The 14612-nt window shown below is 49.3% G+C and overlaps 1 protein-coding gene across 1 annotated transcript in view; it reads left to right on the plus strand.

The window, feature by feature from the left end:
* The window catches only part of ZCCHC24 (zinc finger CCHC-type containing 24), a 78262-nt gene extending 63889 nt beyond the window's left edge, over positions 1-14373 (plus strand). The window contains exons 3-4 of the mRNA XM_007938643.2: positions 3403-3567; positions 14260-14373. Of these exons, the coding sequence (XP_007936834.1) occupies positions 3403-3567; positions 14260-14373 (279 nt within the window). The remainder of the gene's footprint in view (positions 1-3402; positions 3568-14259) is intronic.
* Positions 14374-14612: the final 239 nt, after the last annotated feature.

Below are 14612 nucleotides of genomic sequence, written 5' to 3' on the forward strand. Positions count from 1 at the left end.
AGACATATCATCATCAAACTTACCAAAACCAAAGACAAAGAAAGAATCATGAGAGCAGCACGGGAAAAACAAAAAGTTACCTACAAGGGGCAACCAATAAGACTAAGCTTGGATTTCTTGACAGAAACCATTCAGGCGAGAAGACAATGGGATGGTATACATAAAACCCTGAAAGAAAAAAATTTCCAATCAAGAATTATGTACCCAGCAAAATTGTCCCTCAAATATGATGGTGAAATTAGGACATTTCCAGACAAGCAGAAATTAAGGGGATTTGTTAAAACCAGACCAACCTTACAAGGGAGCCCTTTGCACAGAGAAGTAACAACAGCCAACAACTGACCATTAACACACATGATGATATAACCTAGAAACCAACCCAGCTATAGAAGTACCCAAAGTAAAAAAGCCTACAAGATTGTAAAGAGGGAACCAGAGACATCAATTGACAAATGAGGACAATCACAAGCCAAAAAGAGGGAAAAAACTATGTCATTACAGAACTTCTAGATGGTAGGGAAGTCAAGACAACTACAAGATAGAACAGACTGTTCTAAACTTGGGAAGAAAACTATAAATCACAGGGTAATCTCAAAGAAAAATGATAAACCTTCACATCAAAAAAGAAGACCAGCATAAATATTCAGCAAATACTAAACAATAGCAATGAAAGAAGTGATAACATGACTCATACACAAAACGAGCTCAGCATAGAAAATCATATGGAACAAAGAATTCAACACCACGAAAAAGCACATAATAAAAATGATAGCTACAAATTTGTATTTGCCAATAATTACATATCTGGCAAGGGACTTATCTCTAAGATTTATAGCAGAAGAGTGGATGACTAAAGTTTGGTACCTACACATGATGGAATGCTACGTAGCACTGAAGAATAATGTAGAGTCTGCAAAACACTGCATAATATGGATGAACTTGGAGGACATTATGCTGAGTGACATTTGTCTGTCACAGAAGGACAAATATAGTATTAGTTCATTGTTGTGGAGGGTCAAGGCAAGGTTTATATATGGAGGGAAACTTTCTTTGTTGGTCGCCAGGGGTGAGAAGGGAGGAGAGAGAACACTGCCCCCCCCCCAAAAATGCATTGACCCATGTCACTTTAGTTTTGTGTATTTCACTGTAAATAAATTACATTTCAATAAAATGCATTTTTTAAAAAATGGAAGGAATACACAGTTACTAAAAAAAAAAAGTTGGTACACCTGTAGTGATGGTGGGGGGTGATAATAACACGGCATTATCTTTAAAGATTAAATGTGCACACCCCCATGACCCCAGAATTTCACTTCTAGTCATTTATCCTGTAAGTGTACTTGAACAAGTGCAAAATGATATACAGTCATCCTTTGGTATCCATGGGGGTTGGTTACAGGACTTCTGCAGACACCCAAATCCAGAGTATATAAAATGGTGTACCAGAAAAAAAAAAAAAACCTCACTGCCATCGAGTCGGATCCAACTCATAGTGACCCCTCCTTGAGTTTCTGAGGGGGTATCACTATGGAAGTAGATTGCCCAACCTTCCTTCTAAGGAGTGGCTAGTGGATTTGAACCACCAGCCTTCTGGTTAGCAGTCAAATGCCTTAGGCACTACGCCACCAGAGCTCCCATAAAATGATGTAGAATTTGAAATAACCTACACACATCCTCGGGAGCTCTGGTGGCATAGTGCCTAAGGCACTTGACTGCTAACCAGAAGGCTGGCGGTTCAAACCCACCAGCCACTCCTCGGAAGGAAGATGGGGCAATCTACTTCCATAGTGATACTGCCTGGGAAACCCAAGGAGGGGTCGCTATGAGTCGGGTCTGACTCGATGGCACATAACAACAGCAACAACAACAATAGAATGTAAATGCTGTCTATGTAAATAACATTTTACACACCCTCTTAGCCTTTGAGGGATTATTTTGACCAAGTAATTGGTTTTTTTCCCCCTCAAATATTTTTGACCCACTGTTGGTTGAATCCATGGATGTGGAACATGTGGATAGGGAGGGGTTCCTGTATGTACAAAGGTTTTCATTGTGGCATAGTTTGTAATAATGGAAGAGTGGAAACAACCTAATGTTCCCTAATAGTGACTGGCAAGCACACTATGGACCAACTGCACACAGACTGAATACTGTGTGATCCTTGCACAGAACACAATAGCTCTACTGTACTGATGTGAGAAGATCTCCAAGATATGAAACTAGTTGCCATCAGGGCAATTCCAGCTCACAGCGACCCCATGTGCCTCGGAGTAGAACTGTGCTCCGTAGGCTCTTCATGGTTGTGACCTTCAGAAGCAGATTGCCAGGCCTTTCTTCTGAAGTAACTCTTGTTGTTGTTGTTGTTGTTATGTGCCGTCAAGTCGGCCCCGACTCATAGCGACCCCTCCTTGGGTTTCCGAGGCAGTATCACTACGGAAGTAGGATTGCCCAACCTTCCTTCCGAGGAGTGGCTGGTGGGTTTGAACCGCCAGCCGTCTGGTTAGCAGACAAGTGTCTTAGCCACTATGCTACCAGAGCTCCCACTCTAGTTGGATTCAAACTGCCCATCTTTCAGTTATCAGCCAAGCATCTAACTGTTTGTGCCATCCAAGGGTTACTTCCCCCAGATACAGTATGCAGCAAAAAAAGATACAGAACCAAAAGTATAATCTGTTGCCATTTGCCAGAGGGGAAGGAAAGAGTATGCACATAGGCATGTGTCTGTAAATGCAGAATCCCTATTTGAAGTGGTGCACAGGACATGGAGGTTGCCTCCAGGTAGGGGAAGGGGTGACTGGGAGCAAGGGTAAGGAGACTCACTCTCACTATATACTGTTGTTGTTATGTGCCCTCGAGTCGGACCTGACTCATAGCGACCCCTCCTTGGGTTTCCAAGACAGTATCACTACGGATGTAGATTGCCCCATCTTCTTTCCGAGGAGTGGCTGGTGGGTTTGAACCGCCAACCTTCTGGTTAGCAGTTAAGTGCCATAGGCACTATGCTACCTGAGCTCCCTCATTATATGCTAGTATACTATATTCTGTGCCTGTATCACCTCTTTGATGACATTTAAACCACACCACTGTGGGGGCCAAAAGACCATGACATCTAAGTTAACAAAATAACTCCACCATTTAGTGCCTGACTCCTTAAATCTAACAAAGATGCAGCACCACCACCTCTCTCCTCTTTTTTGTCCACCATGAAGGTCTCCCCAGCCTTGGCATTCCTGTGTGTATTCTGGGAGTGACCCTGGCATTCTCTGCATTGGGGATGAAAGATACTTGCCCACAGGAGCACAGGGCTCTGAAGGCTGACGGGGGGAGGCCTAGGGAACCCTGTGGGGACATCATCTTGGCCTTGTGGGCCCCAATCCCCTGTGTTTACTTCCTGTCCTTTAGGCACGCCCCAAAGGCGAGGGTCTAACCCCGTACCAGGGCAAAAAGCGCTGCTTCGGAGAATACAAGTGTCCCAAGTGCAAGAGAAAATGGATGAGCGGGAACTCGTGGGCCAACATGGGGCAGGAGTGCATCAAGTGCCACATCAACGTGTACCCACACAAGCAGGTGAGCTGGGGTGAGGCCTGGACCCAGACATGGGCAAGGCCTAGACAGGGGGCCTGGATGGGGGTGGGGCCTGACTAGGGTTTGGCTGAGGAAAGGCAAGGGTGGGAAAGCTGTGTGGATAGTCTATAGCTATTCTCTGAGGTGATTTTTCCCCTCTCTGGGCCTCAGTTTGCTGCTTCTTCTTTTCTTCTCAGTTTGCTTCTTAATAAGAGGAGAGGGAGACCACATCTCTAGAGTTTTCCCTTTCTTCACTTGTCTCATCTGAAGTAGGGGAGAAGGAGCCCATCCCTCTAGGAAAGAGAGGAGGGTAAAGGGGCAACTGTACCTAGATCCTGAGATGAAAGCCCCTGCCTGAATTTAAAGTGGTAGTGCCATGTGAGATAGAGTGGGATGCAGGGTGCTTCAGGAAACGTGCCAATTCATTCTGCATGTCATTCATTTATTTATCCAGACAACACATGTGTCTGCAGCTGCTTCATGCCACACAGTGTGCCCCAAGTGGTGGCCAGGGCAGATGTAGGCTCTGATGGTCAGGGGTCAAGGCAGGTCACACTAGGGAGGATCTACTTACTTAAGACAGGCTCAGAAGAGAAGGCTACTCAGAGAAGGTGGCATGACCTGGGGTCTGGAGGAGGACAGGAGACCAGCCATGTGACAGGTGAGAGGATGACCACCCTAAAAAGAGGGCGTAAAAGGTGCAAATGCCCTGAGGTCATCTGATTTGGGATGCTTAAGGACCAAAACTAAACGAAGGAGCAGGAGAAGGGGGTGAAAGGAGGGAGGGGCAAGCTGAATGGGCAATTACCCAAGCTTTGGAGACTGTGTGCGATGAGCTTTCTGCTTCATTTTAATCAGATTACTCTGGTTGTGTGTAGGGATTGGAGGGAGGGTAGAGACTGAAAACTGGGTAAGCCATTGTCCTAATTCCATGAGAACTGGGAGGGGCCTGAACTAAGGAGGCAGCTGTGTAGCTGGAATCTATACAGGGTGTCATCAGATTGGATGCAGAAGTGAGGGAAGGGCAGAAACCCAGGAGAGCAATCAGGCTTAAGCATCTGAGTGGATAGAGGTGGTAGTTACTTAGGTGGGCAGCCTGGGCTGAGGAGAAGGTGGGGCATGAGTGTGCAAGGTGAAAGCAAGAGTTCTCAGTTATACAAGTTATGTTTGAGGTGATCCTGAAAATCCAAGTAGAGATGTCAAAACAGTGGTGGGATTTGTTGTTCTAAGTTTCAAATGAGAAGTCAGGTGGCTCCTACATAACTGGGTATTATCAGCCTAAAGGTATTTAAAGCCAAGCGAATGGACAAGGTTTCCCAGAGAAAGAATGTCAAAAGCAGGGAAGAGATTCCTGAGACCAAGCATTTGATGATTAGGTAGAGGAAAAGGCCCCAGCGAGGAGAAGTGTGGAGTGTGGAGTCAGGGAGGAGTGAGGTTCTAGGAGTGGGTGAGTGATAGTGTGCAGTGGTGCTAAGATGTCAGGATAATGACCATGGAGAAGTCCTGATTTTGTTCCTGATTTTGTTGAAGTTGAACTTTGGCAGCTGGGAGATGGTCCTCAAACTTTGTGGAGCAACTTTTTTTTTACCCGGAGAACTCGCTGAAATACAGTAACATTTGAGACCCAGAAAAGCTGAAGCCAGATAGGATGGGTGTAAAGTGCTGCCAATTTTCAGCTGCCCTGTTGGCTGGGGCAGCTTCCATGGAGCAAAGAGCAGAAGCACTTCTTTGGATTGGGCTGCAGAGGGAATATCTTTATTGTCCATTCACTCAAGCAGGTCTGCGGATAGAAGCAGAAAAATGTGACAGTAGTTGGAGTAGGACAACTAGGGAGGGTCTTATGGGATGTTAGAGGTGGGAGAGCCTAGAATATATTGCATGCTGATAAGAATGATCCAGAAGAAAGCAAAAGGCTGATGATAGGGGCTTCCTGGTTGGTGAGAGGATGAGTGTATTTGGGAGGGAACACATCTTTTGGGACATAGAAGCTGTGCATTGGGAACCCTCCCAGGGCTGTTCCTATGTGTCTCTTTATTTGTGTCCTTTTTCCAATAACAAAACTGTAATCATCATACCACTGAGAAGGATGGAGGAGGTTGCTGTGTCCAGAGGTAAGACAGCCCAGGCTTGAAAGGGCTACCTGATTTCCCTGAGAGCTGAGAAGACGAGTATGTCTGCACATCCAGAACCCATTCATGGTTCATGCACCATTTGGAAATCTCTGCTATCTGGCATAAATTTATATGGACAAGATTCTGCCAAATCAAGACAAACTCATTGCCATTGAGTTGATTCCAATTCACAGCAACCCTATAGGACAGAGTAGAACTTCCCAGTAGGGTTTCCAAGTCTGTAATCTTTATGGAAGCAGACTGCCACTTGTGCAGGAGCAGAGCAGCTAGTGGGTTTGACCTGCCAGTGTTTCGGCTAGCAGCTGAGCACTTAACCACTGCTCCACCAGAGCTCCTATTTGGACATGGAACAAAATCAGGGGTGAAGAACTTGGGAACCGCTAGTCTGGGGGTTTGTCTCTCACTCCTTTGGCATCAGCTGAGACAGTTGGGGTTGAAGGATCTGCTTCTAAGATGACGTCTTAACTCATGTATCAGGCTGTAGCAACAGTACCTGGCATGTTTTATATACTCAATAAATATTAAATACTCAAAAAAAAAGGCTGATGGTAGAAGAGGAAGGATGTCTTATCCATCAGCATAAGAGGGAAGGAAAAGGAAGGGGTAAGTAGGGAGGTTCCTGGACTTGATGGTGCAAAGAAGAGGAACTTCCATCCAAAACTTCTGTTTTCATAGTGAAATGGGAGACAAGACTCTCAAACCAAAAGTGAGGGTGAGGAGGGGTGCGATGGGCTCGAGGAGGGACAAACAAGGAAGCAGGCCTACTAGGGGGCTTCCAAGTAGCACTTCAGGCCAAGGCGAGGTTTGAGACCGTAAACACCAGCAAAGTCAGCCGGGTACTACAGTTTTCTCCAGCAGTGTTCACTGCGCAGGTGCAGCCAGGGGATGCCGAACAGGCAGGTCCACCCAGGGGCGGAGCTCTGCCAGTCGAGCATTTCTGAGGGAAAGAAGGTCAAGGAGTTAAGAATATTTGTAGAAGTGTGATGATGATATATAATCCTGGAGTCTCAGATGGCAAGGAAGGGAAGCTAGAAGGGCCTGATGGGAATGAAGAGGAGGTGGGGCCAGTGGATTGGGTGAGAGCAGTGAGTTGGAAGGAGAGGAGATGGAGGCAGATGAGTGTTTGTGAGGGAGGTTTCAGAGGTGGGTGGTTTTCTGAGACCAAGTCCAAGATGGGGCCGTTGGGAGTATTAAAGGGGGTGGTGGTGGTGGAAGAGAAAAGGTCACTGCTGGTGAGGTAGTCAGGGAACTGAGGAGCCAAGAGTGAGATGGGTGTAGATTGAGTCACTTTCACCAAGAATGATGGCAGAGGATGCAGAGAGGCAGGAGGGAAAGGGAGGAAGGGTGGGTGAGGTGGACAGCAGGAGCCTCAAGTAATAGGGTCTTAGCCAGAGGGAGGCAAAGCCATAGCTGAGAGTAGAGAGGGGATGAAAGGAAGGTGCCTGCCCTACTCACCCCCATCTTATGGTAGATTGGAGAGTGACAGTGCACTGTGGGAGGCTTGCATTCAAGCCAACTATGTGGTCTTGACCTGGCCCCTTCACCTCTCTGAATCCCAGCTTCTTTCTTTCTGACATGCAGGGATGGTAGTGTCTTCCCTTCCTAACTTGTAGTGTTGTGAGGATGATTTGTAGTCCAAAATCGGTCACCACTGAATCGATTCTGATGCATGGTGGCCCCATGTGTGTCTGAGTAGAACTGTGGTCTCCAAGGTTTTCAGTGGCTGAATTTTTGGAAGTAGATTGCCAGGAGTCCCTGGGTGGTACACACGGTTAAGTGCTCAATTACTAGCTAAAATGGTGGTTTGAACTCACCCAGAGACTCCTCGGAAGTCAGGCCTGGGGATCTGCTTCCGGAAGGTCACAGCTTTGAAAATCCTGTGGGGACATTCTACTCTGTACACCTGAAGTCGTCGTACTCGGCAGCAGCACACAACACAACAGCAGGATTGCCAGGACTTTCCTCCCAGGTGCCTAAAGATGGACTGGAAACTTTTGGTTAACGACTGAGAGCATTAAACGTTTGCATCACCTGAGGACTCTGAAGTCTCATGTCTATGAGAATAAAGCTCTGTATCAGTATTAGCCATTTTTATGTCAAAGCAGGGAACAGATGTTAATGCTGTGTGAAAATAAAATGCTAAAGGTAGATCCAATTTAAAGCAACTTTCATGGAGCAGGTCAGTAGTGCTGGGTGAGTTTAGAGAAAGGGAGACAGATTTCATTCCGTTGAAGGGAGAGCTTTGTAACAAACAGTGCTGACCGGGGACAAGGAAGCTGCCTCAGGAGGTGGTGAGTGAGGGTCCTAGCCTTACAGTGTGCAAGTTGAACCTGGTAGCACTCCACAGAATTTAAAGGGTCCCTGCATGGGGTAAAAGGAGCCTTGGTGGCAGCCTTAGCTGCTGACCAAAAAGTCGGCGGTTCCCACAAGCTGCTGTGGGAGAAAGATGTGGCAATCTACTTCTGTGTAGAATACAGCCTGGAAACCCGATAGGGCAGCTCTACTCTGTCATCTGGGGTTGCTGTGAGTCAGAATTGACAGTGTGGCAATGTGTTTTGCATGGGATGACAGCGATCACGAAGCCAAATACGTCTTGGGGCCAAGTAAAGTAAATTTATGATGTGAGCTAGATTAAAGAGAACAGAGGCAATAGAGAGTGCTGGGGGCTGTGGAAAAACATAACATGTGCCTTTCAGAACACAGGCCCAATGTTGTCATTTCTTCTGATTTTATGAAACACCAGAAAATCCAATTTTTTAAAGCCACTTTATTGAGATATTCACATACTATTAAGTCACTCGTTTAAAGTATATAATTCAGTGTTTTTTCATGTATCCACAGATATGTACGGTCATCACCACAATTTTAGAATATTTTCATCACTTCAGAAGGAAACCCTGTACCTTTTAGCTATCATCCCTGTCTCCCCACCCTACCATCATCCCATCCCTAAGCACCCACTAATCCATTCTGGACTTTCAAATGAATGGAATCATATCATAACTGGACTTTTGTGACTGGCTTCTTTCACTTAGCATAATGGGAAAACCCAGTTTTTGTGGGAAATGCTCTGATTCTGAAATGTTAGCAATTGAGCCAGTTTGTTTTAAAAATGGCATGTTAGCCAATCAAAACACATTTGGCGACTTAGGTCTGTATGTCCCCAAGTCATCCAGAATGGGGCATATCAGTCAGAGAAGCAGTCCAGAGGCTATGGGATGAAAGTGGCCCTATATCAGACATGCTTCCTGCTCTCTGAGTGGCCAGTGGCTGCCCACAAGCATGAAGGACACATGGTAGCAGAGGGTGGAGATCAGGGCTCTCATCCTGGCTTTGCCTCCCTGCCTCTCATCTATAAAACAAGAAGCTGAGACTTTTAGCAAACCTTCGAGTGCCTGCTCTGTGTCGGGCACCATGGGCTGGGTGCCCTCCTGGAGCCCAGGTTCCCATGGAGAAGACAGAGAAAATCAAGTGAGCAAATGTGAACAAAGTAATTACTGGTAGTGATAAGTGTGGTGAAGACAGTAAAACAGGGTAGTGTGGTAGAGAGGTCCAGCAAGGATGTCCTCTCTGAGAAGGTGACATTTTGAGTATGGATGAACTGTGCTGTTCAGGACAGGGGTAGTAGCAGGGCAGCCCTGAGGTCTAGGGAGCTTAACTGGCCAGAGGAACAGTGAGGAGGCTGGTGTGGCCCAGGTATGGGGAATGAGGGAAGCAGGGGCAGAAAGGGGTCCAGGAGGGTAGCAGGAGCCAGGTCATTCAGGACCTCTCAGGCCAGAGTCAGGATTGTGGATGATTCTCTAGGTGCCATGGGCGCTGTCAGTGGTTCCAGGAAGAGCCTGATGCTTTAGGCTGGTGCTGGGCTTCCAGGCCCAGGTCCAGGAAGTGAGGATTCCAGTCTCTCCTTGGACAGGACTCTGAGCCTTAATTCCACTGCCTCCAACCCTGAGACACAGCCATGTCTCTCTGAGGGTTGAGTATTGATGCCAGAAACAGTCCTGGCTTGGGCCACCACCCCCAGGCAGGAAATGGCCTCACCACCTCCATCCTGCAGTGCTCTGCCCAAGTGCAGCCTCCTCCAGGAATCCCACCTGACCACCCTTCCTTGTCTCCACCCTCAGGATCAGAGTCCCCAGAAGACAGTCTGGAAGGATCTTTTTAGGTCATATGGGTCTGCTGTACCCTCTCCCACTCAGCCCACTGGTGTTTGTTTAGTACTTACTATATGCAGCAAAAAGACAGTCCCAGGGAGGGATGGCCCTTAAACAGGTCGTGCAACAGCCAGTGGCTCAGCGTTGGGCCCCCACCACCCAGGTCCACAGTCTCTTCTCATGGGCTCAGGCACTTCCTTCACACACACAGCTCAGTCCCTGCCGTCTCCTCAGCACATGGGTACTCCCCAGTCAGGAGACTTTGAAGAGCTGAGAGGAGGTGCTTGGAGCCCCTCCTACTGGTCCCCATGGTGGAGAGGGGGAACTTATTTTCCCTGACCCCCTGAGCTCTGACCTGCTCACATCTATCTCCCAAGAGCCCTTCCCTCCTCCCCTCCCCCACCACATCTGTTTCCTGTCAGGCTCCAGCTGTGGCTCCCCTGCCAGCCCTACCCCCCACGAGAAGAAAACACTAATGGGCTTCTCTGCCTCTCTCGGGTGGGGGGCCCTCAATGATCAATCCCAGCTGCTCAGTGTTTTCTCTCCACAGAGGGAAATCGTCTCAACAGCTTCCCTTGGCTCCCCACCCACCCGGTGGCAGGGCCCAGCCAGCTAGGCCTGGAGTCACAGAGGAGAAGGGTACTGACTGAGTCAAGGCCAAGGAGAGGCACAGCCTGAAGAAGAAAGCTCAGATGAGCCAAGGAGGGGGGATGACAAGGATGCTGCAGGAGGGTTTCCTCAGAGACTCGGCTGTTCCCTGCTCCTGGCCTACCCTCCATCCGTACATCATCGTCATAATAATGATATTAATTAGTGGCCAGTGCCTTGAGTGTGTATGTGCCAGGCACTGCTATAATCACTTGGCCTGTATTAACTATCCCCATTTTACAGAGGAGAAGATTGAAGCACAGAGAGCTTAAGTGACTTGCCCAAGGTCACACAGCAGTCACTACATCTTGTAGAGCTCTTTATGGTTATATAGTTCTGTGTGGCAGTCATCTCCTTTGGTTCTCTCTCTACTACATACATACACACAAACACACCAAAAAGACCTATGAAAAAGACAGAGGAGGTGTTGAACTCCCTCCCAGGTGAGAGATGAGTAAGTTGAGGTTCTAGAGGAGAAAGTTCTAGCCCAACAGTCAGCCTCAGCCAGCAAATGGCAGAGCTGGCCTGCAAAGCTCTGTGTGACTCCAGCGGCACCGTGTCATATGGAAACATTGCAGAGGACACCTAGCAGAGGAGTGTCCTTAGTAGCCTTTGGGACAAGCCAAAGGTGGTCCCTAAGGCTCCCTCAGTCCTGGTCTGCCAAGCCTCTCTGCTAGCCCCTGGGCTGAAGGCCCAGAAGGGAGATGCCCCGTCAGACTGGAGGAGGAGCTGACCAGGGGCTAGCAAATACCCAGGGGAAGAGCTATGATTGTGAAGGGAGGCAGCCCACCCCACCCCCCCAACACAGTGGATGGGAGCAGCATTGAAAGGGGATGCTGCCCTTGGGACAGAAAGCCAGTGACCCTGGGCCAGGCTGGGAGAGACAACCTGAGATCTGGGATGGGCGCTGGTTGTAAGGTGGCTGAGGCCCAGGACTGGGCCACCAGTGACCCAGCTGATGGCAGTGCAGAGTGAGGGTGAGAATTGGAAGGCAGATCCCACCCACCCCTCCAGGCCCCTAGGCAAGGCTGTTAATGACTTGGAGCTCGTCATCCAAGCCTTGGATTGTACTACACCCCTCACAGGGAGATTATGAAGTTGGGCAGATGATGGAATGCTGGCAAAGTGTAAACCATGGAGGGCAGTTCCATCCTTGGGGAGCAAGGGTAGCCACAGGCCTTGCTCTCTGGCTCTACCTAGAGCACAGGACTAGGGAGGGTCTGCTGGTGCGGAGGCAGAAACCAGGCTGTGTTTGGTCTGCAGTATGAGTCGGGTCCGACTCGACGGCACATAACAACAACAACAACAACAGTGGAAACTTCAGGCCAGGTCCTACGGGAGCAGAGTAGAAGGTCTGTGTGACCCCTGCATGGCTGGGATCATAGGATGAGAATGCAGGGACCCAAGTTTCAGCTGAAGATCAGGAAGCCTTTCTTACCATTCAAGCAATAAACTGAGCCAGTTAGCTCAATGGCATGAAGGTCACAGCCCTGGGGGCATTGGAGCCCAAGCTGGGGGTGCTGGTGTCAGTCCCCATGGGGAGTCTGGGAGCGTGGTGAGGTGATTTTTCTAGGCCCTTTAAGCTTGGGATTCTGGCTTCAATTTTAGTGACCCTCCAACATCTAGTGTCCCCTTCCCATTAATAATAATAAACAACATCAGTAGCCTCTAAATGCCATAGAGGAGTCCCTGGGTGGTGCAAACAGCTAATATGCTCAGCTACTAACTGAAAATGTTGGTGCTTCAAGTCTACCCTAGGTCACCTTGGAAGAAAAGCCTGGTGATCTACTTCTGAAAAATCAGCCACAGAAAAGTCCTATGGACACACATAGGGTCACTGCGAGTTGGAATAAACTTGATGGCAACTGGATATGCTATAGAAATGGAGGGTCAGGGAGGTTAAGGAGCTTGCCAAGGTCACACAGCTTAGAGGTTAGCAGAGCCTACATTCGAGCCCAGCTCTGACATAAAGCCAAACTCTGCTCTTCCTCAGCTGGAATAGAGTCCAGGGATTTTTCCCGATTTAGTCAGACAGAGATGCCGGTCATCTGAAAACCCTTTGAGATGAGGCCGAGGCTCCTGTCCTTTTTCCACAGGTCTTCCCTGTGTGGCTGTAGGCCTGGAACCACAGGGATGGGCTCTTTGACCTGTGATGGGAACCCTGGATCAAAACCCTGTCCACCCTTGGTCCCCACCCTCGCCTTCTAGAGCCTTCTGACTTTCCCACTCTCCAAACTGCTCTTGAGTGTCCACTTGGGGCCAGGCTGTGTATTTGGGCAGAAAGGCCAATGTGTTACTTTTGAATAGTTCAGTCGGGTCAGGGGGCCGGCACTGGCCCTCAGCTGCCTTCCCTGGCTGTCTTTGGGTCATAGTCTCTGGCATCTGAATCTCCCACGTTCCATACCAGCCTGCAGCTCCCGCCCTCTCTCCTCAACATGTGGCTCCCAGCTGGCCCTGACCAGCTTCCTATGGGTTCCCCCAGCCCCCACAGGGGACCCTTCTACAGGCAGGGGGTCTGGGCCAGGGCTGCGGCTGTGGCTGGAAGGAAGCAGCATCTCTGTGAGCCAAGGAACTGCTGCTTGGGAGGGGTGCCTAATAGCCTCCATAAATTTTCCAGGGAAACAACTCTTTGCTGGCTTTTGGGGGCCAAGAGGGGAGGAAAAGGGGAGCAGGGAAGATCAGTATCTAACAGAAGTGTGTTCCTGTGTGCCTAACGCTGCCCAGTTTGCAAAACATCAGCACCCTGTCCTGAATCCTCCCAATACCCTGCAAATGAGGTGCTGCAAATAGCCCCCACTTTAGATATGGAAATGAAAGCTCCTTGGGGTCACGTGGTGAGGAAGTGGCATGATGAGCTTTGCAAGTTGCCCCCCTGCTCTGTGCCTTAATTTCCCAGTGAAGTTCCATTCAACAAGCATGAAGGCCCTATGCCAGGCCTCAGGACATGGAGGGGTGGGGCTCAAAATGCTGGTTGCTGACTTTGAGCCTCTGCTAGCTTGCCCCACGCTCTGTCACTATCCAGGGCAAACTTCTTTCCTTAAATCCCGAGGCTGCTCGAGCAGAGCACGGGGGTTACAAGTGGCCAGGGAAGAGCCTTGGGCCCTAAGAGCTGGACGTGGGTTTGGGTTTATGACTCCCTGAATGTACATCTTTGCTCTGGGCCTCGCTTTCAGATTCTGGTTTCCTTGTCTTTGGTACTGTCTCTATCCTGGGCTTGTGTGAGCTTCAGGTGGTGGCTCTGGGCACTGGGGGAGGGTGAAGTGGTGTCTATACCCGGGGCTTCTAGCCAGCCAGAGCAGTATAAGACAGGCCTCTCCCCACAGTGCTGGCTCCAGCCTGGGCCCTTCAGCCTGTGCCTCCAGGGTACACACAAGCACATAGGCAGGAGGCAAGAGGGTCTGGGCAGGGGTTTGGTTATCTTGGTGACTGCCTGACCCTACCCTGTGTGTCTGTCTTTCCTCCTGTCTGTCTCCCTTTTTCTCTGTGTATCTCTCTCTGTCTTTCTACCTCCTCTCCACACCTCTTTCCCTCCTCCAACATCTTTCTCTCTTTCTCCATCTCCCCACCCTCTTTCCACACCTACCTCACCTCTTTCTCTCTTTTCTGTCTAACTCTGTTTCCCTGTGGGTCTCTATCTCTGTATCTCTCTCTCTCTCTCTCTGGTCTTTTCTAACTCTCCCTTTCACTCTCCCTGCTTCTGTTTCTTTTCTTCCTGTGCCTCCTTCCCATATCCTTTGGACCCTCACCTTCTGTTCCCTCTGCAGAGACCCCTGGAGAAGCCCGATGGCCTGGATGTGTCCGACCAGAGCAAGGAGCACCCCCAGCACCTCTGCGAGAAGTGCAAAGTCCTGGGCTACTACTGCCGCCGTGTGCAATGACCCAGCCCCAGCCACCAGCCACAGCCACCTTCCGCCAGCCAGAGAAGACACCACCTCCCCCATATTTCTCCAAGTTGCTGAGTGTCTTCACATGCATGAGGGTGACCTTGCAGGCCTGCAGATCTGGGCAAGGGGCTCCTAGGGGTCTTGTCTCATTTGTGTCGACAAACAGTGTTACTGACATAGCTGCCCCTCTAGGCCACAGAAAGCAAGCCCTCTGAGGCTCTTTACTGGGGGGC

Source organism: Orycteropus afer, unplaced genomic scaffold (assembly GCF_000298275.1).
Source record: "Orycteropus afer afer isolate SDZICR_OR568_19922 unplaced genomic scaffold, OryAfe1.0 scaffold00052, whole genome shotgun sequence".
NCBI classification, from domain to species: domain Eukaryota; kingdom Metazoa; phylum Chordata; class Mammalia; order Tubulidentata; family Orycteropodidae; genus Orycteropus; species Orycteropus afer.